This window comes from Salvia hispanica, chromosome 5 (assembly GCF_029641045.1).
Source record: "Salvia hispanica isolate PSC_SH4W2 chromosome 5, Shi_PSC_v1, whole genome shotgun sequence".
Lineage (NCBI taxonomy): Eukaryota > Viridiplantae > Streptophyta > Magnoliopsida > Lamiales > Lamiaceae > Salvia > Salvia hispanica.
In genome coordinates this window covers 2307038-2333366 of record NC_142696.1, presented here as the reverse complement: position 1 = coordinate 2333366, position 26329 = coordinate 2307038, and the positions used below count along the sequence as shown (strand labels likewise).

At 39.5% G+C, this 26329-nt stretch overlaps 3 protein-coding genes across 4 annotated transcripts; 1 reads left to right on the top strand and 2 right to left on the bottom strand.

Annotated features, from left to right (window-relative positions):
* The first annotated feature begins 325 nt into the window (after positions 1-325).
* On the top strand, positions 326-4878 carry CSLC6 (Cellulose-synthase-like C6). Its single transcript, XM_048086340.2, has 5 exons — positions 326-1209; positions 2054-2362; positions 2817-3107; positions 3191-3304; positions 3857-4878. Exons 1-5 carry the CDS (start codon positions 496-498, stop codon positions 4493-4495), a joined length of 2067 nt encoding a protein of 688 aa, XP_047942297.2. The 5' UTR covers positions 326-495; the 3' UTR covers positions 4496-4878.
* An 838-nt stretch (positions 4879-5716) lies between these two features.
* On the bottom strand, positions 5717-9175 carry LOC125188269 (peptidyl-prolyl cis-trans isomerase FKBP62-like). Its single transcript, XM_048085041.2, has 11 exons — positions 8838-9175; positions 8493-8579; positions 7773-8033; positions 7522-7677; positions 7238-7432; positions 7052-7147; positions 6799-6974; positions 6597-6719; positions 6228-6502; positions 6020-6143; positions 5717-5938 (listed from the first exon to the last, which is right to left on the bottom strand). Exons 1-11 carry the CDS (start codon positions 9019-9021, stop codon positions 5885-5887), a joined length of 1731 nt encoding a protein of 576 aa, XP_047940998.1. The 5' UTR covers positions 9022-9175; the 3' UTR covers positions 5717-5884.
* A 1281-nt stretch (positions 9176-10456) lies between these two features.
* LOC125186352 (peptidyl-prolyl cis-trans isomerase FKBP15-1-like) lies at positions 10457-13054 on the bottom strand. 2 transcript variants are annotated; one of them, XR_016130314.1, is made up of 7 exons: positions 12899-13054; positions 12667-12716; positions 11813-11875; positions 11304-11394; positions 11035-11139; positions 10702-10873; positions 10457-10669 (listed from the first exon to the last, which is right to left on the bottom strand). XR_016130314.1 is itself a non-coding variant. In XM_048082703.2 (6 exons), the coding sequence occupies exons 1-6, from the start codon at positions 12963-12965 to the stop codon at positions 10761-10763; spliced, it is 489 nt and encodes a 162-aa protein (XP_047938660.1). In that variant the 5' UTR covers positions 12966-13054; the 3' UTR covers positions 10457-10760. The 2 variants fall into 2 exon arrangements, 1 of the variants encoding a protein (XP_047938660.1); XM_048082703.2 differs by having other exon boundaries at positions 10457-10873.
* Positions 13055-26329: the final 13275 nt, after the last annotated feature.

The window sequence follows — 26329 nt, the reverse complement described above, 5'->3', positions numbered from 1 at the left end:
GAAGGAGTAGATATTACTACTAATTTAGAAGGGTTTCAAACTTTCGTTTATTGAGACAATCTTTATTCAAGATTTTATGCAATATTATTCAACAAACATGTAGATTCGCCCACTCATATATTAGGAAGACAAAATCTTATTAATACATTCACCATTAATCTTTACAATAAATTCCCCTTTTCCTATTTAATAATAGGACTACTACATTTCTCCAAAATACGTATACATTTATATTAAAAATCAATTTTGATGATTATAACGAAATAAAATAAAATAAAATAAAAATAAAATAGGAAAAGGGGAAAAAGATAATTTTTCAACTTCGTCAAATTTAACTCTTTTCTTCTTCCCTCTCTCTCTCTCTCTCTCTGGATCTCCCCACACACACAAACACCACACAGTGCGTGCGATGATCCGCCATTGATAAAATCCGAGCTCAGATCCTCACCGCCGACCAATTCGCACACGCAAAAGCGCTCCTATCTATCTATCCACATGTCTCGTCCGCCGAACCACGAGTTCCAGGAATGGTGGAACAAGCAGCGCTCCAAGGAGGCCGCCGACGACTCCGCGGCGCCTTCCTCCGCCGCCGAGAGCCTCCGATTCCTCTCCGTGGACGTCCAGGCGCCCGCATCCCCCGCCGCGGCGGCCGAGAAGGACCGCTCGCGCAGCGCGCGGCAGCTCTCCTGGATTTACCTCCTCAAGCTGCACAAGATCGCGCACTCGTTCGCGTTCCTCACCGGAGGCTGCGTGACGCTCGTGCGCACCGCGAATCGGCGGATCGCCACCGCGCCGGCGGGGAATCGGGCGGAATCGAAGCTCTACAGGGTCATCAAGGTGTTCCTGGCGCTGAGCGTCTTCCTCCTCGCGTGCGAGCTCGTCGCCTACTTCAAAGGATGGCATTTCAGTCCTCCGAGCTTGGAATCGGAAATCGAGGACTCGGTGGAGTATGTCTACGCGAAGTGGTTGAAGATTAGGGCGGATTATTTGGCGCCGCTGCTGCAGAACTTGACGAATGTGTGCATCGTCCTGTTTATGATTCAGTCCGTGGATAGATTCGTTTTGGTGCTCGGTTGTTTATACATTAAGATTAGAGGATTGAGACCTGTAGCAGAGACGGATTATAGCGGAGATGATGAGAAGGAAGACGCGGATTTGGAGAGGTATCCGATGGTATTGGTTCAGATACCAATGTGCAATGAGAGGGAGGTAAGGAGATGTAGGTTTCATATCCCTACTGAGAATTTAGTAGATTTGGATAATTGGTTAATTAATTGAGGAGACTTACTTGAAATTTTATGTTTATACTATCTTATTCCTAAGCAATGCATATGTTAGTTGAAAATGCCTAAATGTTAAGTTTGATTAGGGAGATTACAGATTTTAAAGAGTTAGTTGGGTTTTTGTATTGGGTACTAAGAACTGTTGATGATGATTACTAGATCAATTTAGTAAGTACTATTATATGTTCATGATGCTCTTTTGGTTAGGGGCTTTGAGCTGCATTGTTATCTGTATTTTGGTTACATCTTGACATTATGATGCATGGGCAAATGCAGTAGTTGGACCTGTCATATAAGCATAACCTAAGTAAATATTTGTTTAATTTTAGCTAGGGATAGTAGTTGAGGATATATTTGTACTATCTTAGTATGTAATGAAAGAACGCAACCTTCATTTTGTTGGCAGCATTATCTATGACTAAGTGTAGTTTTTATTCATGGCTCGGTTCTCAGATAGTTTCCAAGGCACATAGTATAAGAAGCATGCCATGTGGGTAATAATACATCATCGGAAGCAACTGCTGTACAATAATTAGTTTGACCTGAGATAACTGACTTAGAAGATATTGTCATTCCATTGATGTTCCACTACCAAATAAGTCTTTCATTCAGCTCCTAAATCGAACTAATAACATGGAGTCGAAGAGGGAAAACAAATTCGGAATTTGGATTGATTCTCTGGATGGTTACATTTTGGAACATGCATTTCATTTTCAAACACAATTGATGATTGAACACTTCTCCGTCTTTTGTTTTCTGATCCTTCTCAGGTATACCAACAATCTATTGGAGCAGTATGTGTCCAAGATTGGCCTAAGGCAAGAATGCTTGTACAGGTATTAGATGATTCTGATGATACAGATGTTCAAAACCTTATTAAGGCGGAAGTACAGAAATGGCAACAGAGAGGCGTGAACATAATTTACAGACATCGTCTCATTCGTACAGGCTACAAAGCAGGGAATCTTAGATCTGCAATGAGTTGTGATTATGTGAAAAATTATGAGTTTGTAGCAATATTTGATGCGGATTTTCAGCCGGGTCCAGATTTTTTGAAGAAAACTATTCCATACTTTAAGGTAATCCTGTTGCCTCATGTTTAATAACCTAAGAAATGAATGTAGCTAGGAATATGTTAGAAAAATTTATGTTGTTAAGCTTGTTTTCGTATAGCATCATCATGTAACTGCATATTACTCCTATCTTATTAAGAGCTATGTAATGCTTGTACGTTGATCATTAGATATGGGATAATTAAATAGTGGGTTTGTGTGTGGACTAGAATAGAGATGTAAGGTGCTGCCCCCTAAATATGAATATACCAGGTAAAGAAGAACATTAAATCCAATTCCATGCATTCAAAAATCTTTGAAATTGAGATATTCTAGGTACCTACTTTTACCCTCGTTTGCAATGTGTTTTGCCCTCTGAAGTACATTTATGTATGCAAGGTAATCAGGCAGCACACACATGATTTAAGTAGTTCAAGAAAGATAATGTTAAGCGAGTACTCATTACTCATGTATTATGAAGGGCAAAGACGACCTTGCGTTGGTGCAAACAAGGTGGGGTTTTGTCAACAAGGATGAGAATTTGCTTACAAGATTACAGCACATAAATTTGGCCTTCCATTTTGAAGTAGAACAGCAGGTCAATGGGTGGTTTATCAACTTTTTTGGCTTTAACGGCACTGCTGGTGTTTGGAGAATCAAAGCCCTAGAAGACTGTGGTGGCTGGTTAGACAGAACAACTGTTGAAGACATGGATATTGCTGTCCGGGCCCACTTGTGTGGTTGGAAATTCATTTATCTAAATGATGTTCAGGTTTATTTTGCTTTCACCATAAAAACCCATACTTGTTATTGCACTATCAGCACATCTAATTGTGCATGCTCATATCTCTGCAGTGCCTCTGCGAACTTCCTGAGTCGTATGAAGCATACAAGAAACAACAGCATCGCTGGCATTCAGGACCCATGCAATTATTCCGTTTGTGTTTCTGGGATGTAGTGCATTCCAAGGTTTGTAATCCTATACAGCCTTGTCTACCATTTAATGTACTGAAACATCCAAATGCTAAACTAATGGGAAATAGGATACGGACTTAAGATAAAAGAAACAGTTGTTTAGAAATTTTAAGATGTGCGATATTTCTATATAACAGTTAATAGCATAATTAAACTATTATCCTAAACTTTTGTCCTAAACTCTTTGTCAACAAACTCATTCCTCAAAAGCTAACCGAGTAGTCTTCTCGTAATATAATCTTGTAGATAATTTGTTCATTTGTTAGATAAATGCTTCAAGGACTAAAACCACCAATCATACTTGGAGAAGATCCATAAATTTACACAACTCTCTCTTGAAGACTAGTTGCTATTGAAAATTTGTTATCATTTGAATTCTAGAGTTTCTTTCCTCTGTATTTTGAGCTAAATTAGCTTTTTATCTTCTATGTCAATGAACAAATGCTTTCCCTGCTTTCCCTGAACTTGTCGTGGATGTTTGCTTTTGTGATTTATTTATATTTTAAGAAACCAGTTTAATTTAAATCATGCTGTCAAACATTTCAGGTGAGTTTCCTCAAGAAAGTGAACATGATATTTCTCTTCTTCCTCCTCCGGAAGCTTATCCTGCCATTCTACTCGTTCACACTGTTCTGCATTATTCTCCCTCTCACCATGTTCCTGCCTGAAGCTCAGCTCCCAGCCTGGGTTGTCTGTTACATTCCCGGACTGGTCTCGATACTAAACATCCTCCCATCACCGCAATCATTTCCATTCATCGTGCCATACCTTCTGTTCGAGAACACCATGTCTGTCACCAAATTTAACGCCATGATATCAGGCCTCTTTCAGTTAGGTAGCTGTTATGAGTGGATAGTCACCAAGAAATTGGGCAGATCATCAGAAGCAGATCTGCTCTCCATCGTCGAAAATGTGCCCCCCACTGTGCATAGATCCTCCTCCATGCAAAGATCCTCATCTGAATCAGGTCTCGCTGAGCTGAACAAGCTGGAGATGACAAAGAAAGGCGGGAAGATAAAGAGAAATCGTCTGTACCGGAAGGAACTCGCCCTCGCACTCATCTTACTCACTGCCTCAGTGAGAAGCCTGATGTCTGCCCAAGGAATCCACTTCTATTTCCTCCTGTTTCAAGGGATCACTTTTCTCGCCGTCGGTCTCGACCTGATCGGAGAGCAAGTGAGCTAATCTCACCATAACCCTCTGCGTAAGTGTTGTACGTTGATCTGTGATGTGACGATTGATCTGTCCGGATATTCATCAGAGCCGCATACAGGTTCATTACTATTATGATTCGTTTTAAGATTTTCCGAAACCTGTGTGGATATTTATTGTTTCTGCTATGGTTGAAAATGGGATGTGATGAAGATGTAGATAGTGGCAGAATAGTTTGAGTGATTTATATACTGTTAGTTTGGTGTAATTTATGTTACTCATGTGAGTTACAGCCTACAGGACTACTTTCCCAAGTTAGATATTTTCCCATTCTTTGATGTAGTAATTGACAGATGATGTACGATTATTTTAATGATTCCAACTCAGAAAATGAAGCATTTTCACCTTGATGAACATTTTATCTTTCCTAAGTTGGAGACTCTTAGTTGGATTGATGCCATTCGGTATATGAAAATCCATGTTTTCTCTTATGCCACTCACAACATTGAATACTCTTCATCACATCTTCCTTCCGTCTAATGTTTTAACACTTGTGAGGAGGAAACAAAATAAAAGAAAGAAGAAATGATAAAACGGATTAAAGATGAGTTAGATTTTGCCAAAAGAAGAAATGATAAAAGACACAAAGAGATGTGTTGGATTTTGCCTAAAGGAGAAAGGACTCTCAAAAGTCAAAACTAATGTATGATACTACTATCTCCGTCCATCTAAATTTGTCCCATTTTTCCATTTCCGTCCATCCCCACAATTTATCTCATTTCACTTTTAGCACTTTTGATAATGAACCTCATATTCCACTAACTCATTCCTACTCACATTTTATTATAAAACTAATACTTCATTCATCCCAAGATATTATTAAACCCCTTTCTTTTGAGCACAGGATTTTAGGAGATACTATTTTGTGGTGTAAGTGTAGTTGGTAATAAAATAAATTTTTACCACATATAGAAATGGCTCAAGTATGTTGAGACACCCCAAAATAGTATATGAGTCTAATATCTTGGGACGGAGTATACAAAAGTAGGACCTACAATCCACTAACTTTTTCAACTCACTCTCCATTACATTTCTTAAAATCATTTCTTAAAATGAATGACAGATCAAGATAAAGTGAGACAAATTTTAGTGAATTCAAAGGTAGTATGATAAAAGTAGTAATTAGATCATTAATTCGTGGCAGAAGTAACTATTACTATTACACACACAACCAGCGCAGCTTCGTGCACTAAATTATCCAAAGCCTCATTAGATTATGTGTATAAATCAGCAAACAACTAACCACCAAAGGACAAGAAGAGTACACGTGATTGTAACTGGAAAAACACAACCCCTCGATTCATACGAAACAAAGTAGAGTACAAATCAGTGAAAAGTTTAGAGAGTTCAAGCTACAGGTCTTCAAGCCTTGCTGTCGATGCTCATGGGCTCGGCCGCCTCCTTCGCTGCCCCATTCTGCACCAGCATCCATTAGTCACAACACAGAATAATTTAAGAATATGTAAATAGCAGCAAAAATTGGCGAAGAAGCCTTACATTGGCAGCGTCGTAAGGCTGCGTCTTAGTCAGCTTCGCGAACATGTTGCCGTAGAACTTGGCGTCTTTCTTGTTGAATTCCTTCACCTTCTCCTTGAGAACTTTGTACTCGAGCTTCACATCCCTTTTCAGACGGATGGAACGAATTTAGGACACTTTCTGTTGTGATAATGAATGGAATGCTGGAATTGTAAGAGAGAGATCGCACCTGTTGGCTGGGTCGATTTCAAGTGCCTTCTTGATATCAATCTCGGCCAAATCCAGGTCGGCCATGTTCATGTAAGCTTGGGCACGTCTGTACAGTGCTTTCACATTCGTGCTCTCGAGCTCCAGCACCTTGGTGCAGAGCTTCTCGGCTTCCTTGTAGTCCTTCAGTTTCAGCTTGCAAGCAGCATTGTTCAGCTTGCACGATACTTTGAGAGCTTTGGACTGTTTCTTCTCCTCCTCAGTGAAAGAAGTGTCATATTCGATAAACTTGGCAGCCTGCAATTTCAAAATCTTTAAGGTGAGTATCACAGCAAATATAAACTTCACCAATCAGGTTGAAACGAGGAAGCCATTGGTGAAAAATGTAGACCTTCTCGTATCTCTTGGAGGCTCTGGCGTATTTCCCGGCCTTAAACAACGTGTTGCCTTCTTCTTTCTTTTTACCAGCAGCTTCGATTTTTTCTGGTGTGCTCATGTCCCAAGACTCCTTCTCCTAGAGAAGGTATTTACATGTTAGATTTTGAGTTCCCAAATGTAAAGATGCATTAATGATGTGTTCTTATAGCATTTACCTTGTCAAAGGATACAAGCTCGATCTCATAGCTTAAAGTCGAGTTGGGAGGAACTGTGGCCAGTTCTTGCTTCGACTCAGTTGCACCGAACCCATACTCCGGGGCAATAGTCAACAATGCTACCTCTCCCTTCTTCATTGTTGTCACAGCCCTGTCCAATCCCTCGACAACTTGCTCTGTTTTGAAAACAGCAAGTTAAAACTGTCCCAGATCTTATACACTATACTTTCAAAAGAGGATTGAATATGCATACCTTCATCTGTTTTGAACTCGAAAAGGTCATCTTCATTGTCACCGTGACCTTTCTTAACAAAAACAGTTCCATCCTGAAGCTTTCCAACCAATTTCACTGGATATAACAAGACAAAAAACAGTTAGACTGCCTGATTAAGAGACCTTTGAGAGATGATAAACGGCGATAAGATAGCGTTCATATTACATCTAACTATAGCTCCTTCGTTCGGGCGCTCATATCCCTCCCCTTCTTTCAGTATCTTCTTCACCACTTTCTTGTCATCTGTGACATTGGATACCGTTTTCCAGGAAACCAATTCCAGTTCAATATTCAAGGTGGCGTTGGGGGGAACAGCTCCCTCATTACCAGAGGCTGACTTCCCTTTCTCACCAAATCCATCTGCAACAGAATAAAATACTCAATAAGTTTATGAGACCACAACTCCCCTACCAAAAAGTCAAATTATAATAGTAAAACAACATCATTACATTGTGGCTTGACAGTAAGAAGAACTTTTTCGCCTTTCTTCATCGTCTTCACAGCCTTGGCAAGAGCAGGACAGAAAAGGCCTTCCTCAACAGTAAATTCCGCGCCATCTGCTTTGGATACAACAGTTCCATCTTCCAACTTCGCCACATAATTGACTGATTCACATTAAAACATACATTACAGTTAGCAACTTATTGACGAAAAGTACAAGTTCATCGAACTGAGTTCATCAAGAATTTGTCCAGCATACCAAGCACATCATCAGGATCCTTGGGGTTCTCCCATTTTTCTCCCTCTTTGAGAACTTTCTTGAATATGCCACCATCCTTGCAGATGTCCTTGACACTGACCCAGGATAGTAGCTCAACGTCGAACTGCAAGGTAGCATTTGGCGGGATGGTTGGGGGAGAGCCAGATTCACCATATGCCAACTGTGCGGGTATGGTGAAGATGGCATTCTCACCCTTCTTCATCGTCTTGATACCTAGGTCCCATCCCTTAATTACTTGACCTGTCACCAAAAATTCATGAGCTTGCACATTTCAACTTAAACACCAGCAAAAACAGTACAATTAAATAGACTCGTGTAATATTCGACAAAATTCACAACGAGACCCATAACAGACCTTATCGAATTAGAGCCGACTGGATGACAGTTTCTAATTCAAATCATAGGATAGACATAATCCCCAGCTTAAGCATCATTTTTAAATTTCTAAAGTTACAAACGTTTGGTGAATTTGCTAAACTAATCAGCCTCTCCAACAAGATAAACGTCACAATCATCTCCAAATCTGAATAGCTACATCATCATCTCACTTTAACAGATAACGAACACTTAGTACTATAAACCATCAGTAACAACTGCATACGCAACGACTCCATTCACAACAATCAAGACCAAAAAATCCAAAACGAAAAACAAAAAAAATGGAAAATAATAGTAGTAGCATAAACAGCGTGTGCTAACCTTGGCCGAGAGTGAAGCTAAAAGGATCTCCCCTATCGCGGCTAGAATCAAATTTGGTCCCATCCAGCAACGTTCCAGTATAATGCACTGAAAATTTCCACCAAAAAATCAATCAAAACTCAAATTACCATAACCACACACACAATCCACCAACACGCACCACGAACTGAAATTTTCCAATCAAACAATCAATTCATCTGCTCAAATCCACCAACAACTATCACGAACCGAAATATTTCAGTCAACAGTCAATTCATCCACATTCAATCACAAAACACACAAACAATCGACCTACAACCGAAATTTTCCAATCAATTCCTTCACACTCAAATCAGCTGAAATTACCGTGAACTTCGTCGCCGTTATCCGGAGTCTCCCAGCCTTCCCCTTCCTTAACAAGCTTCTTCTTCAAACCCTGCGGATCGATCTCCTTCTCCTCTCCGACCTTCATGTAGGTGCCGGCGGCATCCGGCAGATCCATGTCCTCCTCCATCCCTTCCGCCGCCGGCATATCGAAATCGTCCTCCATTAATTCCGAGCTTGAGAGTTAATCGCCGATGAAATTGATCACAATCGCCGATGAGAGAGTGGAAATGCGCGTCGAATTGGGGGAGGAGTGAGAGAGGGGGAGCTTAATAAGAGGTGGGAGTTCTAGAAAGATCTACGAGGGTTTAGGCGTGCGATTGAGTGTGAAGAAAGGTCAGGATTGTTCCAGAGATTCTATTTTTATATTTACACTCCTTTTTTTTCTCCCCTTTTTTGGTAAACTCCGTTTAACACATAACGTCAATAATCGAGGCTCATTATTTTTAGGGTAAAAATGTTCGTTAAAAAGTGGAAACCGAATATTTTCTCTTTTAATGGAAATTGAAGAAGAAGCACGTGTGGAGAAGCCGGTAACTTCGATGATGTGAGCGTTTCAAAATTATGAATAAAAATCCTTTTAGGATATATAATTGTATTGGAAGGTTAATAAAAGAGTAAATTGAAGGAAAACTATTACTCCCTTCGTCCCACAAAGATTGTCCCATTTTTTCATTTCGATCTGTACCACAAAGTTTGTCTCATTTCACTTTTTACCATTTTTAGTAGTGAACCTCATAGTCTACTAATTTATTCCTACTCACATTTTATTATAAAACTAATATATAAAAGTAGGACTCACATCCCACTAACTTTCTCAATTCACTTTTCATTATATTTCTTAATACCCATGCCCCGTCAAAGTGGGACAATCTTTATGGAACGGAGGGAGTAATTTTTGTTAGATTCTGGTAAATGTTGCAATTCTAAAGTCAGTAGTAATTTTATTTTTTTTCCTGATTTTTTTATGATGAAATATTATAATTTTTTATACGTATGATGCTAATTTGGCATATATGTATTTCAAATTTATGTTTCAGTTGTACGTCATTTTGTATTGAGAGAAATTATAAAATTCATAGATGATCTATTATAGTGGAGTATTATTTTTACGAATATTATTCAGTATTAAATACACTTTTACCAAATTAGATCGAGTAGGAAAATAGAAAAGTAAATTAAAATACATGAAGTAATTTTATGGCCAATTTTTAAAGCTAAAAGACAAAAAAAAAAGAAGCAAACGACAAATAAACTTTCAACGATTAGTATATCAAAACTTCCAACTTTTTAAAATAATCACCAACTCTTAGCAGAGAAAAAAAAAGCTAGTATTTCTTTTTCTCATTTAACCAAAAACATGATTTCTTTTAATCACTATAGTATCCCAAAAATAACTACGAATCCGCTGATTGAACAATAATTTGTTATTGCTAGCTGCTTCTCGAATTCTATAGAATACGTGCGTGGATAATATTTTGTTATTATATTCCATTTATCCATTATAAAGACGGGAAGCCACTTCAATAATATGATTAGATTCAGAAAACATAAATAAGAAAGTTGATGTCGATGCCCAATATTAAATGGAAGACGAACAATGAAAGTGAACCCGGTATCCGATAATAAATGGAAGACGAACAATGAAAGTGAACCCAAATACCGAAGGGTGAAACATAAACCCGATAACAGCATATTCCATCAAGATTTTACCGGAAGAGCTTTCTTCTCTATATATAACTAGAAAATAAAAACTAACTACCAATCTTGAAGATTAACTCCAATAAATAGCAGATTCTAAAGCAATTTCCTACGAAGAGGAAAAGTACCTACTCATTCTTGAAACAAACGTGCAGTGTTTTATAATAGAATAAACTCGAACATCGAAACCTACAATCTCGGGATCTACAGTTCGTCAGCGTCGGCATCAGAATCGACCTTCGTGTTCGAGTCTCCACCGCTCAACGTTTTTCCATTCACCCCCATCAGCTCAGTATCAAAAATGAGTGTGGCACCACCTGGATGTATCAGAATTGGACGGAACTATGATTAAAGTAAAGAAGCAGCATTTGATACTCCACATAACATGACACAACAAGCTATTAACTTATGATCAAGGTAATTTATTTTATAGTTCTTCATAAGGAGTAATAAAACGGGTGAAACTTAATTTTGTTACCTGGGATGGTAGGTGGGGATCCCTGCTCGCCATAACCGAGTTTGGAAGGAATTTTCAACTTTCTTTTCTCACCCAAGCACATCCCCAGTAGCCCTTGATCCCATCCTGCAATCAACGGTTTCAGTTAGATATATAAATTAGGATGACTTAAATCTAGTTAAGAAATTCGAGCCAAAAGAATTGGCAGGAATCATAAATCTTTAAAGTCCAAAGTTGTGTTTTTTATTCAAATTAGGTTGTTTGCATCCTTTTCTATATAAGAATCAAACCTTTGATAACTTGGCCACTGCCAAGTTCGAATTCAATTGGATCCCCTCGTTCAAAACTGGAATCGAAAACTGTTCCATCAGTCAGCTTTCCCTGCAAATGCCATTACAATCTACATCAGCAGAGCATATAAGATACTACTAGTATAATCTAGTTGGCGAATCATCGAAGCAACCAAATTAATGTACAGTTATATAAAGGAAACGGATTGAACACATAACAAAAAGGATTTATCAAGATCCCACTAAGTAATCAAACAAGTAAAGGGAGGCTGCAATGTGAAGAGGATCCAAAAAGCTTATGATGTAATGGATGATCAGCTAGTAAATAGGCATGGCGAATAACCACAACAAACCATTGAAGTATACGAAATCCTCATTGTAAATAATTTTTTTTTGTTACTCATTTAACTTAGTAAGCTGGTACATATATCATCCGTTTTTATTTACCTAGTTCCTACTATGCTGAAGATAACATTAGGAAGTAAGGAGAAAAAAGGTCATTGACTAACCCTGTAGTGTACTTTAACACTGTCGCCTTTGTGAGCCTGAACTTCACAAACCTTAGGCTTGTACTGCAGCAATAAGCAAGATAATTGTAACAAAGGTCAGAAGAACTTCAGAGCAACAAAGTGTGATTGACTGAAGACGAAGAAAATCTCAACAAACTTATACAGAAGAAAGCTAAGAATACATAGTCATAACTGTATCAAAGACATAGATTATAAAGCAGACAATCTACAATATCCTACTATGTCTATATCCAAAGCCCTCTGAATTGTTTTCATTGCTTTTTCATGCCAAAACACACCACTACATGGACAGATATATATTAGGGGCGAGATAGCTAATCCACTCCCATTAACCAAAACCCCAAACTCCCAGATCATGTTCCAGAATACTTCGCCTACCCCTTATCCGAATTTATGCTCATAATTAAGCTATGATAGCACTGGAAAGTTGAAAATTTAGAAAAAAGTTCAGGAATTGTGCCACTATCACTACACTAGAAAGATAGAAATAGTTCATTATGGCTCCTTGTAGCCTCAATTATAACAACCACCAGTTTTAGAGAAGCAATAAGTGATATTAGATCACTACATGATTTAGTTGTTGAATGCTAAAGTACACAGTCTATACTCCTATTATACATTGCTACTTGAGAATTAATGCACAAGCTACTAATTTCTCAGATTTTCATGATTTTTACAACTTGATTGTCATCACTCATCAGTTGGACACAACATACCAACAATATTATCAAGCTGAAATACTCATTCGCAGTCTTCAACAGCGATAAATTTACTCTTTTTGCCAAATGTACAACAAAACAATAAAAACGATCAATAATTCTCAGCAATCTCACCTTCACACCGATCTGCAGCTCCGTCACATCCGCAGATTTCTTCGCCGAGCCTACCGACACAGTAACAAAATTCATATCTCGTTAAATTTAAATAAATCAATTTGCTCTTCAAAATAAAGATTAAAATTACAGATCCGAGTACTGATATTAGCACATCGCACTGAACTAAAAGAAGAAAACAAAATATCACGAAACCATTTGTATTAGATCAATTCAGAGTGAATTCCTCTACCTAATGTGAAGAATGCCAAAAACAGTAGGATTGAAGCAGCGCTTAGCGCGGAGCTGAGCTTCATCATCGATGATCTGATTTCTCTCTCTGAATCTCTGATATTTTTCAACTGATAATTCTGCCTCTTCACTCTAATTCCAGAATTTGGTGTTATCTTATGTATTGACGTCCATGGTAAGGCAAACGTGGGGATACAACGCATCAATGTCCACGCCACCCAATAGAGATCCGCCACGTCGGAATATGACATGTTGTAGCATCGTTATGCCACGTGTGTCAGATTTTCACACAGTCACAAATAAATTTTAACTCAAAATATGTGTAAAATAATACTCCCTCCGTCCCCCATTAGGAGTCATGGTTTGACCGGGCACGGGTTTTAAGAAATGTAAAGAAAAGATGGTTGAAAAAGTTAGTGGAATGTGGGACCCACTTTTTTATATTGGTTTTATAATAAAATGTGAGTGAAGTGAGTTAGTGGAATGTGGGACCTACTACTATTTATGGTAAAAATGAAGTGTGACTCTTAATTGGGAACGGACCGAAATGGAAAAAAGTGACTCCTAATGGGGGACGGAGGGAGTATATGATTCATTAGAAAATCGACCTAAAAAGGAAAAGCACCCACATTTGTTTAACAAACCATAAAATAGGAACGTGATCAAATAAAAATCTTATGTTGACATTAAAATCTTGAAATTTTAATGTCAATACAATTTCAACGGTAGTCAATGATTGATGATGTGTTGATATTGTGTTGACATTAAAATCTTGAAATTTTACACTGTGTTGATATTGTATTGAAACTGTGTTGAAGCTGTGTTAAGGAGTTTTGAGTTTGTACAATATATAAACTTGCATTTTATCATTACCCCCGAAAAAATAAATGTAACTCAAAAATTTTGAGTATACATATTAAAAAATGGTCCAATACAAAAACAATCCAAAATAAAAATGAATAGTAGGAATATTTATTTTAACAAAGAATATATGTCCTTAAAAAATATTTTTAAAAAGAATATTTTCATTAAAAACGGTGTTAAAGAAAGAAAATACATCTAAAGATCACAAAATTATACTCCCTTCATTCCATAGTAACTGGGGCGTTTTTCCATTTCTGTGCGTTCCATAGTAATAGAGTCATTTTCCTTTTTAGTAAAAGTCAACACATTTTTCCAAACCTACTTTATTCTCTTTTACTTTTTTCTCTATTTATCTCTCTACCTTTTTCATTTTCCACTTTATTCTCTCTTTACTTAATTCACAAAACACAATTTTTCTTAATCTCCGTGCCAAAAAGTTTTGCCTTCATTGCTATAGAATGGAGGGAGTATGCAGTTATAAAACTATGCCATTTTAAATAGCTACAAGTGAATTTGCATGTATATCTCTTTAATTCGATCGTGGACACGTACTACAGAGTACACGTTATAAACATCGTATTTATTTTATATTCAGAATTAATATTTTTTTTAATGATTTTGATTCAAGATAATAGTGAAACAATACAATATTGTCATAGGATGGAGGTTTGATGAACGATATAATGTATTTTTGGCACGATTGAAGAAGAGTCAAGATACATTATCACGAGTTGAGTTTTAGAGAAAAAGACAATCAAACAAGAGATAAGATTAGACATGGTCGTTTATTTATTACAGGAGAGGGTAGAGTCATGAAGAAATAATATACCCAATCCAGCTAAAACATACGCAATTCCCAAACAATCATTCAATAACAAGTTTTGTACCCCTATTGATGGCTCATCATGCAAATACAAACATGTAACTTGACTTGATGACTAACTTGTTAAATAATCCGCAACCAATGTAGCATCACGATATGCATGTTTCACTACCCAATACCAATTTGTATCACACATACCCCAAATATTTTGAACGAGACTGAAGCAACTTACATCTCCTGTATTCGAGTTGATCATAAAGACCGCAACTTGGTTGTCACTCTCAACTTTAATATTTCGTACTACCTCCGTCACCTAAAAATAAAAACTTTCTAAACTTTCTATTTTAGGAAGTGGACCCCACAGTCCGCCAACACTACTTTCAATGCTTTTTCTCTTCATCTTTCTTACTTACCTATTTTTCACTCATTTTCTTTTATTTTACTTTATTAATTGTACATTAAAACTCATATCGTTTAATACAGAGATAGTATGTCATTGTCCCAAGTAAGATGTAAGACACAATTTGAGAAACAATGCAAATATAACATGCATAAGACACAATTTGAGAAACAATGCAAATATAACATGCATATCCAACTACACTATGAGCTAAAAATCTATTCTTTTGTTTGGGTAATGGTGGCTGGTGCTATAAGACTATTATCATTCGTGAATGGTTACCCTTTTCCATAATCGCCCAAATATGGAGTAATTAATTTGATAAAAAAAATTGAAAATCATCAAAATTGTGTGACCTACAATTTTATACCAAGTGGCAAAATTTTAAGTAGTGTACACATAAATAGAGTGAGGCCCAGTGCTAGGGTCCTAGCCCAACTTGGTGACTACACGTTAATAATCAGCTGGCCCAATAGATTGCTGACAAAACTCACATGCAATAGTCCTATTTTATGATTCTATATAGTATAATTAATTTTATATAATACTCTCATTTTATTCACTATGGTCAGTATCTTATTGTATAAGACTTATATAGTATAAATACATATTGAATGAATTAATATTCACGTCAACAGAATAAATATTCATGTCGACGCAATAGTTTAGTTGTTGTTGTGTTCACACATTAATAAAACAAGATTGTATACTTATCGTGATTGTCATGAAAATAATAAAGCTACTACTTTGTTGTTATGTGACATAAGTCCAAAAAAAAGGAAGAAGAAAACAATTACATAAACTATATTGTTGGAGAAGCAACTGAATATGCATTTGGCTTAATGACGAAGATATAAATGTTTTATTTTGTTTTCTTTTAGTTGTTGAAGATGTAATTGTTAGTACTCAATAAATTTTAAAAATCCAGGATGCTACCTAACTTATTAAAAGAAATAGCAGGTAATTACTCTATTTATACAAAATATCACCATGTTGTTTTATATAAATACAAAAAATATATCGAAGTTTGCATAAATTTGATAACTATTTGATGCATTAATTTTCGCCCAAACTTAAATGGTTTGTAAAATGAGTGAAAAGTGGAAAATAGCATATGAAAAGTGCTGCAAAAGTTAGGACTTCATGAAAATAAAGGGTCTGAAAAAGGATGGAATCATTGTAAAAGAGAAAAAATAGTTAAAGAAAAATCCTTTTTAGCATGAATGGAATAAAGGGAAAAACTTTCATGTCTTAGCATTTTACCCTTTTCTAAGTTTGAGTTCATTTATTAAAGTTTTTAATCGACATCTAAGGTTATAATTTGTTTCACCTAAGCTTCCATAAGTCTTATTTTCAATCCAAATCTCATTTTAGTCTAGCATGCCGACAAGTCTCACTTAGTCATATCATTTGCAATCAATCTTTTCTTCAACCACTATTTAATTTACTAATACATATCATTTTGAAAATTAGAATTTGAAATCTAATAACATTGTAATTAAAATAAAATAGCATATATTTAAAACACCAATAATAGTAAAAACATTACAATGAAAAATAACATAGATTTTAAAAACTACTACAGCATAAAAATAATACATCAAAATCTGAAATATGTTAAAAGCAACTAGAATGAGTCATGACGCATTTGATCCTCTTCATCGGTTATTGTCATACAACATGCGTTAGCATCCAACGACCGCCACACAACTCGGTTCCTAGCCCAGTTGCAGCTAAAATGGCGGCCGCGGGTGTGTTAACTCTCGCGACGGCCGACGCATTTGCTTCCCTATTGCAAATGGCCTTACAATTCTACCAAATAATTCAACTCTCACCATTTAAAGAAAACATAAATAATTTGTTTCTCAAATGGAGACACACACCAAAGCGATTCAGTGCATTTAAGCCAACGGCTAATTGTAAGTTTCACTTTTTAACCCCGACAAAAGCAGGTTATTTCATAAAAGGCCCCACCGACGCACCCCACACTGCCTGTTAAAAATATTCTTGCTGATTTGCTTCATCATTTTCTTCTTTCTTTTTTCCGTTTGATGATAAATAAAAGTATTTTTTTCAAAGTAAATGTTAGTCAATCTCAATTCTGGCCAATTTCTGCAAGATAATTATTACTATGAAGCAGAATAAATGCATTTATATGTCACTACCTTGTAATAAATTTTCTATTTGAATATAGTACTTTAAAGAAAATGAAAGTCAGTCCCAAATTTGCCCAATTTCTGCAATATATTATTTTATCAAGCGGAATAAGTGCATTTTTAGGTGGAAATAGTTATCTAGTAAATTTTCTTTGGACGCTAGTACTTTTTACTTCAAGTTTGAATTTAATACCGAAAAAAAAAATATTTATTGGTTATTATCTAGTAATATAAATTTTATTTGAACTAAATTTAATTTACTATACACTATCGGCTTGCACTGCAGGGAATTCAAATCTTTTTCAATATTGTTGGACGAAGAGATTTGGAATGTGATATGTCCCTAAGTCTGCTGGCTGCTGCCATTGTTTATCTCAATAATTATATGACCCTATATTATAATTTAGAGCACTCCCAATGGGGGTGGCGAAAATCCGGCGAAAAATCGCCGAACATCGCCGGATTATCGCCGGCCGTTATGGTGAAATCGGCGATAATTCGGCGATAATCTTACCGTTATTTCGCCAAGCGGCGTTTTTTCGCCGGATTATCGCCGAGCGATCGCCGGCCACTGTGGGCGACGCTCGGCGATAATCCGGCGATATTTAAATTTTTTTTTTTTTTTCCGGCCCAACGGCTATTTTTACATCCCACCCCTATAAATATTTCCTCCACTTCCTCCATTCATCACCCACAATCTTCATTCTCTCCATTTTCAATCTCTTCTCCCAATCTTCAATCTTCATCAATCTTCCAAAAATTATGAGCTTTTGGAAGAAAAATTCCCGCTCGGGTAAGGGTAAGGGTAAGGGGAAAGAGTCGAGTTCACAAATTCCCAACACGGATGAAGCAAACGAGCAGTGGATGCACTCGTTGTTGGCGATGGGTTCTCCTCCCGGCCAACTTCCATACGCGGGTCCGTCTCCTTTGCAGACTCCTCCGGCGCGGAGACTTTCTCCGTACTTCAACTCTGCCGGCAGAATGCCCTCTCCAGCCGACGATGTGTATCGGCCCCAGTTCGACACCCCCGGATCAACCCCAGGCGACCAAGAATCTCAGGCCGCGACACTGAGCGCGGAGGACTTCGAGGTGGAAGAAACGCTGAAGAGTTGATTTTCTGCTTGCTGTATCCTATCAATTTCTAATTACACACTTCCTAGATCCAGTAAATCAACTAGATCACAAGGTCTAGAGACTCACAAGACTGGAAGTCTGGTCGTTGGTACGCAAGCAAACCTTCAAAACCCTCAACCACAGATACTAAACTAGCACAGGGAAGTAGGGATCGATCCCACAGAGATGGACTCGTATAGTACATGCATAGAGATTTGGAAACTATTTTTGGGTTGGCTGCTGCCACGCATATTTTGGGTTGAGGAATTTAACTAAGTGAATTTGGAAATAAAGTATGCTATGCTAACTGCTAGATCTAGGCAAAAAATGAATTATGTATAAGAACTAAATCAAATCAACTACTAGATCTGGGACTTCTACGAACATCTCTAGACCAAGGAGATTAAAACAAGTGGGGACCAAACTCTGAAAAAGGTAAGTACGGACAGAATCGAATCTGCAGCCTAACTAACTAAAGCATCAACTGAAAATGACTTCATCTTCTTCAACGAACACAAATAAATGCAGAGATCAAGAAAAACAAACTCAGATGTAGATCGGAGGCATAATCTTAACAGAAAACTAAACAACGACGGAAATTAAACTGCTAGACGAAGCAAACCAGGCAGAACAAAATTTCCCATAATTTCATGCAGAAATTCACCTCCCCTGTTCAGATCCATACTTCGGATGCTAAATCCACTCCGGATCCAAGCATCAGAACAACAAACCAACCAAACACAACTCCATAGCCATGATTCTCAAATCTATTAAGATATTCAGCAACAAATTCAAGATAGCATCTCAAATAAACACTCCGAAATAGCAAGCATCATAATAATCAACACGAAATCTAACTTCATCAAAGCAAATCAAATGTAAACAGAACGGATAAACTGATTCAGCAACAAAACAACAAGCTCGACTTCCAAACGTGAAGTTCGAGACTGAACTGAGTACCAAACAGAAATTTTAAAAGAACAATTGTTTCTTCGCCCTCAAGGGACGGTGATGCACTGATACGAGACTCCTGAAAACGAAAACCACCCCAAATTTCCCATATCCCTAGTGTGTGTGCTAAGAGCGTGACTGTGTGTGGAGTGTAACCGATCTGCCATTCTTGTTGCGCACTCCTTTATTTATAAGCTTCGAGGTGGGGCCCAGCGAGGTATTGATTGACTTGATTGCCCTCAGCTTTTGGCTTCCTTCCTCTAGCTTTTCCTCGTGATTCCGTTCCTGCTCCTCGCTAGATATCCTCCTCCAGCATCTCCTGGATCTAGCGCTACACACACACCTGGCTTAACAAAACTTGTTAGATCCAGCAGAAATGTGATGTTTTTCACTACATAACCAATGCATGAAATTAGCCTTATCAAACTGCTCACACTTAAACCATACTTGTCCTCAAGTATAAAGACAAGAAGAAAAGAAGAATAAGGCGAATTTCAAGCATGGTTATCCCCTTGACCGACTCTACAGACTCTAGACAAAACTCCTACACCTAGACACAACTGAGGCAAAGCTAGACACTAAAACAAAGAGTACATAATCACATAGGATGAAAACATATAAACACATATGCATGAACTGGTTTCAACTTTTAGACAACCGTCCCCACAAGATTAAGGTCAATCCAACAGGCTGCACTCCTCCAAATAGGCCTTTTTCTCCCCTCTACCTAGCCAACCTGTCAGCTCGTCAAGATAGCCTGTTACTTCCCCAATTGTTAGATTCACTCGATCGCTCATTCCTTACCAGGGATGTTAGGACCGATTCTCTCTTAAGTTATTGCCAAACCACTGAAGCCTCGGGTTATGAGAATTTCCTCCTTCTATCCTCCGTCACTATCCCCCTTTTTTTCTTTTTTTTTTTTTTCTTTCTGGACTTCGTCCAGCTTATACCTCCTTGATTTCCTGGACTTCGTCCAGCTTATACCTCCTTGATTTCCTGGACTTCGTCCAGCTTATACCTCCTTGATTTTTTTCTCTCTTTTTATTTCCTCCTCTGGACTTCGTCCAGCTTATACCTCCAGATTTTATGATTATATATTTTCTCCTTTCCCCCTTTTTTATTTATATTTTTTTTTTTCTTCTCTTTTCCTTCAGCATTCAGTGGCAGACTTTTGACATATGTTAGCTCTAAGTGTTATCACAGGCTTATAACTCACCTCTAGAGTAGGGCTTCACAACTGAGCAAGTAAAGGCATTTACTATCGTTCTCGCTTCATTCAGATTGGTTCGGCTTACTAAAGAATCAGGCTTCTAAGTTGGAATACCTCCTATTTTCAATTGCTCTCCCTAAGGGAATCTGCCGTATTATATCCACTAGTTCATGCGACACACCCCTAGACCTACGACTCCTCAAAGCATAATAACACTGCATTGATTCCTCTCCCCCTCCCACTTCACTCAAGCTTGTCCTCAAGCCATCGTCGTGAAGGGGGGAAAACAGAGAATTCAATGCAGAATTAAACAACAATTTCACTTCTCACACTTAGACCGAGCAACGGGCTAAGTGGGAGAAGAATAAACCAACAGAAAACATAGAACTTCTCACACTTAGACCAAGCATTGGGCTAAGTGGGAGAAGATAGCATAAAACACAGCAACGCATGGAAATAAAACACAGAAAAAGAAACACAAAAACTAAAATTTACTTGGTCTGGGGAAATTGCTCATTTCTGGGGCTGGCTCCCGCGAGAGCCAGACGGTGGTGGAACACTGGGGCGGTTTGTTTTCACTTTCTTCTTCGCTGGTTGCTCCAGCTCTTCCTTTCCTTCTGCAGCTTGATCGAGTCCTGGTTTCCTCATTAGCATTTTCGTCCTCGGTGGATTTGGAACTTTCTCGGGAATAGTCGGGGTGGTCAACTGCTGGAATGGCTTGATCGAGGGACTGCTGTGGATGATCTTCTGTGCCTCGCCACTTGACCCAGGAGTCGACTTCGACTGGGTCAAGGGAAGCGTCTGATGCAGCCATTTCAACATCCGCGTAGATATCTCCACAGCTTCCGCCACTCTTTCACTTTGTTTGGCACATTTCGTGGCCAAATCTGCTACGTTGCTGCTCAGAACTTTTACTTCTTCCCGACTCCCATTGAGTTCCTTCCGTATTCCCCCGAGTTCCTTCATCATCTCCTTTTTCATCAGTTGCATTTCCTTTTTCATGTCCTGCACCTCCTTCCTAAGCTCTTCCACCTCTTCACTTGGCATGGCCTCCTCAGCTTCCTCCGGCTCCGCCTTCGCTTTATCTCCCAGCGAATAGAAGTAAGTCTTGTTGCCTTGAGTTTGCAACAAGCCCTTGTTGAAGAAGTAGTCTACGCTGAAAACCTCTGGGCGGTCGCACATCACGACCTCGGGAGCAAGCTCGGCGATCTTCACCTCAATGTTTCGTTGCAGGTAGGCGCCGATGAGGTGGCAAGTATACATGTGGCGTGAGGGATTGCTCGTCATCTGGTGACAGGCCTGAGCCAGCCAATATCCCAAATGTACCTTGATGCCATTGGCCATGCACCAAGTGAAATATAGGTCGGTGGTTGTAAGAGCGGCATTTGCTGTCCCCATCAGATTGTAGCTGATAAAAGTTTGGGCGAAACGAAGGATGCGGTCTTGGATATGAGAGGCCTTCGAGTAGCTTGACTTGAATGCACCCGCTTGAGAGTGAGTGAGCGACTCCCATGCTGACTGCACATTGAAACCGGGTGTGTGCTTTGGTAGCCCAATCATCCTCTCGTTCCACTCCCCTTCATCATCCTCCTCTGGAGTGAGCACCCCCATACGGAGTGACCATTCTCTGATGCTAATCTCATGTTCTTCGTTGAACATCCGGAAGGTAATGGAGTCTGCATCCAAGTCAGTAGTGTTTTTAAACCGAAAGGTGGAGAAAAACTCCCTCGCCAGATCCACCGGAACCTTTACTCTGCTATGCTGCAGCAGCCACTCAAAACCAATTGAGGAAATGCAAGCACAGAACTCTTCGTCGCTTGCAATCTTTACTAGTTCCTTCGGCCGATATTGCTTCCCAGACTTCGTCATCTTTCCCGTGCCACACCTTTCCTTGTAAATAGCGGCCCTCTTCGGATCGTCGAACTTCCTCATAGCTTGCAACAATTTTTTCGTTAACAACACCTTCGGGCGTCCAGCGATAGGCTCCTCCTCCACTTCCTCAGAGTCAGACTCCGGCAGGGGAGTCTGTTCGTCTTGATGCTCCGTGGAGGGTTCCTCGACCACTGGGTTCACGAAAATCTGGAAATAACCGCTATATCCGTCGAGGAAACAGAAATACTGTTTGCCAGCCAGCCTCTCTAGCATCTGGTCAATGAATGGTAAAGGAAAATGATCCTTTTTGGTGGCTTCATTTAGTTTCCTATAGTCGATGCACATCCTCCATCCAGTGACCAGTCGAGTAGGCACCAACTCGTTCTTGTCATTCTTCACCACTTGTATTCCAGATTTCTTCGGTACCATGTGAACCGGACTGACCCACTCGCTATCTGGAATAGAGTATATGATTCCAAGGGACAGTAGTTTCAGAACTTCCTTGAGCACTTCCTCCCTCATGTTTGGATTCAGTTTCCTTTGTGGATCACGCCGAGCCTTTGCCCCTTCCTCTAGTCTGATGTGGTGCATGCAAAGATCAGGGCTAATTCCAACTAGGTCAGAAAGTGTCCACCCTATGGCCTTCTTGTTCCTCCTTATTACTTCCAGCAGCGCACTCTCTTGGTCTTCAGTCAAGCGGCTGTTAATTATCACTGGACAAGTTTCTCCTTCCTCCAGGTATGCATACTTTAAATTTTCAGGCAAAGTTTTCAACTCCTTCTTCGGTGTGATGGCTTCCTGAGGTAAAGGGTTCTCCGCCTTACTTCTTGGCGCCATTTCCTCTAGATTCGCTCCCTCGTCTGGGCTCTTCTCCTGAACAGATCTGGCTGATTGGAATGATAGTGGCTGGTGGCAGAATGCCATGATCGCTTCATTGATCTGATCATCTGTCAAGTCCTGTGTGAAAAAAGTTTCACACCATCCTGTCACCTCCTTTTCTACAGTCTGGCTCAGCTCCGAATTGTCAAACTGTTCCTGCATTAGTTCAGTCTCAAGATATTCTTGGACTAGGGGGTTAATTACATCTACAACATGCAAGTTTTCAACATCAAGCGGTTTTTTCATAGCTTCTTCAATGTTGAAGGTGTATTTCTCCCCATGATAGTCCAGGCATATGGTTCCATCAAACACATCAATAACAGTCTTCGCGGTGCGAAGGAAAGGTCTCCCCAGTAACACCCCACTAGACTCAGTAGATTCATTTCCCCTCATTTTTATCACATGAAAATCAGCTGGGTATAGGAAATCATGCACTCTAACTATAACATTTTCCAATACTCCCTCAGGAGAGATGCATGTTCTATCGGCCAACTGAATCACTACTTTAGTATCAACCAAACTGACTCCCACCAATTTTTTATATATTGACAGCGGTAGGACATTTATCGAAGCACCTAGATCACACATGGCATGCTCAATTTTAATATCACCTATAGAAATAGGAAGAGTGAACATACCTGGATCTGTACACTTTGACGGCATCCTCCTCTTTTGTATCACGGCGGATACATTTTCTCCTATAACAATCTTCCCATCAGGTTTGGTTTTTCCTGCTATGAATTCCTTGATGAACTTGCTGAAGGTGGGTATTTTCAGAGCCTGCAAAAAGGGTAGGTTAATCTCCAGCTTACTAAATATTTCCACAAGGTCCTCAGTATCATCTTTCTTTTTCTTGGCTTCTCCTCGATATGGGAATGGTTTGGGTCGCTTTACTGCATTCGTGGAACTCCCTGCTGGGGCTGCACCTGTCTCCCTGCTTCCCTCTTTAAGTTCCAACTCAGGTTCTGGATCAAGGAAAAATGGGTCACTTAGTCGAGGCATAGATCCCCTTAAATCTCCCTCCTGGAGGTCATCCTGTATAGGAATTTCTCTGAGTCCAGGATCATCTCCTCGAGACTTCTGATTCCCCTTTTCTCCGTTCATCTGTGAGGGTGTCTCCTCGTTTATCACTTGCTTCGGTCCTTCATAGCCTTTCCCCGATCTCAAGGTAATTTGACTAATATTTGCTCGGTCTGGTGGTTTGACAGTGGCAGGCAATTTCCCTTCATTTCCCCGCATTTCGTTCAGCGACGTGGCCAACTGGGACATCTGCTTTGCCAACATGTCCATGGCAGACTTCTGCTCCTGCTGGGCATCTTGAATTTTGTGCACCACGTCATTATTAGCCTGCATGTTATTCTGCATGTGTTGTTGGAAATTTACCAGGTCATGCACCATGTCATCAAGATTCCGCTGTGGTCGGAAACCTTGAATTGAACTGGGATTAAATCCTTGATTTTGATTGGTTCCAACCACCTGGTTCTGGCGAAAATTTCCCTGACCTCCTTGATTATTGTTGTACTGGGTTGCTGGACCTGGGTGACTCTGTTGGAAATTTTGATTGTTTCCTGAATTGTTCCTCTGATGCGGTGGCACATAAGAATTCCCTTGGTTGCTCTGGTTCCTGTTGTTCCAGTTATGCTGATCCCCTTGGTTACGGAAATTCCAGTTGTTCAACCCCTCTTGCTGCTTCCCTGCCCAGTTAGAATTATGCTGTGGTCCTTCCTGATTCCGGCTGGGCCATGTCTGCTGGTTCTCCGCTGGACCTGGGTGTTGTGACTGTGGTTGTTGGTTCCCTTCAGCCCATCTGAAACAAGGATTGTCCCTCCATGGTGCCTCCTTAATCTTCCACTGGTTCCAGTTGGTATTTTGATTACTTTGATTCCAATTCCCCATTGCATTCACTTGAGCTTGGAAATCTCCATCGAGTGAGGGATTATTGTAAAATTGAAGCTGATGTTCCTCTTGACCTGGGTTTTTTTCCTTATCAGTCGACCCAGGGGTATTTTTCTTTTCAATGGCATTTAGCAGTGCCTTCTCCAGTCGATCTATTCTGTCTCTAACCTCTTCTCCTTCTCGTTCCTTAACTGTGTTCGCGGAGCTTCTCCTCATGATAGCACGCGGGCAGTCATACGCCTTCTTCGCGTCGATTAATCTTCCCAGAATCTCGCGTGCCTCGCTTGCCTTATTCTTGGTGAAATTCCCCCCGCTCGAGGAATTCATTAAGTCCTTGGACTCAGGATTTGCCCCTTCGTAGAATAGATAAAATGTTTCAGCCTCCGTCATCCTGTGATTTGGGCAAGCGTCAAGCAGGCCTTTAAACCGAGACCAATATTGGCTTAAAGATTCATCGTAGTCCTGCTTACACTCTTGAATTTCTTTTTTCAAAGCGTTTGTCTTATTGGACGGAAAGAAATAGTCCAGGAACTCCAATTTGAAATCCCTCCATGTGGTGATCGAGTCAGGTGGAAGCCTCAGCAACCAAGTGTTTGCCTCTCCTTTCAATGCAAATGGAATCGCTCGCAGGCGATAGTCCTCCTCGGTAGTTTCGTTAGGCCTTTTCTGGATGCTACATAGCTTACTAAACTCGTTCAAAAACTCATAAGGACACTCATTCCTCCGTCCAGAGAATGTAGGTAAAACGCCCAGCACATTCGTCTTGATCTCAATAGACCGCTGACGTTGATTTGACACTATGGCATGAGCTGGCTCTCCGTCGAGATGTGCAGTTAGCGAACCAATCTCTGGGTCTAGGTCCACTAAGTTTGCCATTACAGACTCCTCTTCCTCCCTTTCCGAATGCTCAGTTTCTGACGACGACCGTGAATCCTCTTTCCCCGATGAATTCCACTCTTCTTCACTCCCTGATTCAAACGGAAATGGATCTACAGTTGACAACCCCGATCTGGTAGTTATGGCGGATGTTGATTCCTTAACTTGCCACTTCAACTGCACGTTCCTTGACCAAGATGGGTTGCTCCAGATTCCTGACCTTGAGCCCTTGCTCATAAACTGCCAAAAGCGAAATTCAAAAGATTAAAACTATTTACACCAAATCTCTAAACACATAAACAAACTACGCCATCCATCCCCGGCAACGGCGCCATTTGAAGAGTTGATTTTCTGCTTGCTGTATCCTATCAATTTCTAATTACACACTTCCT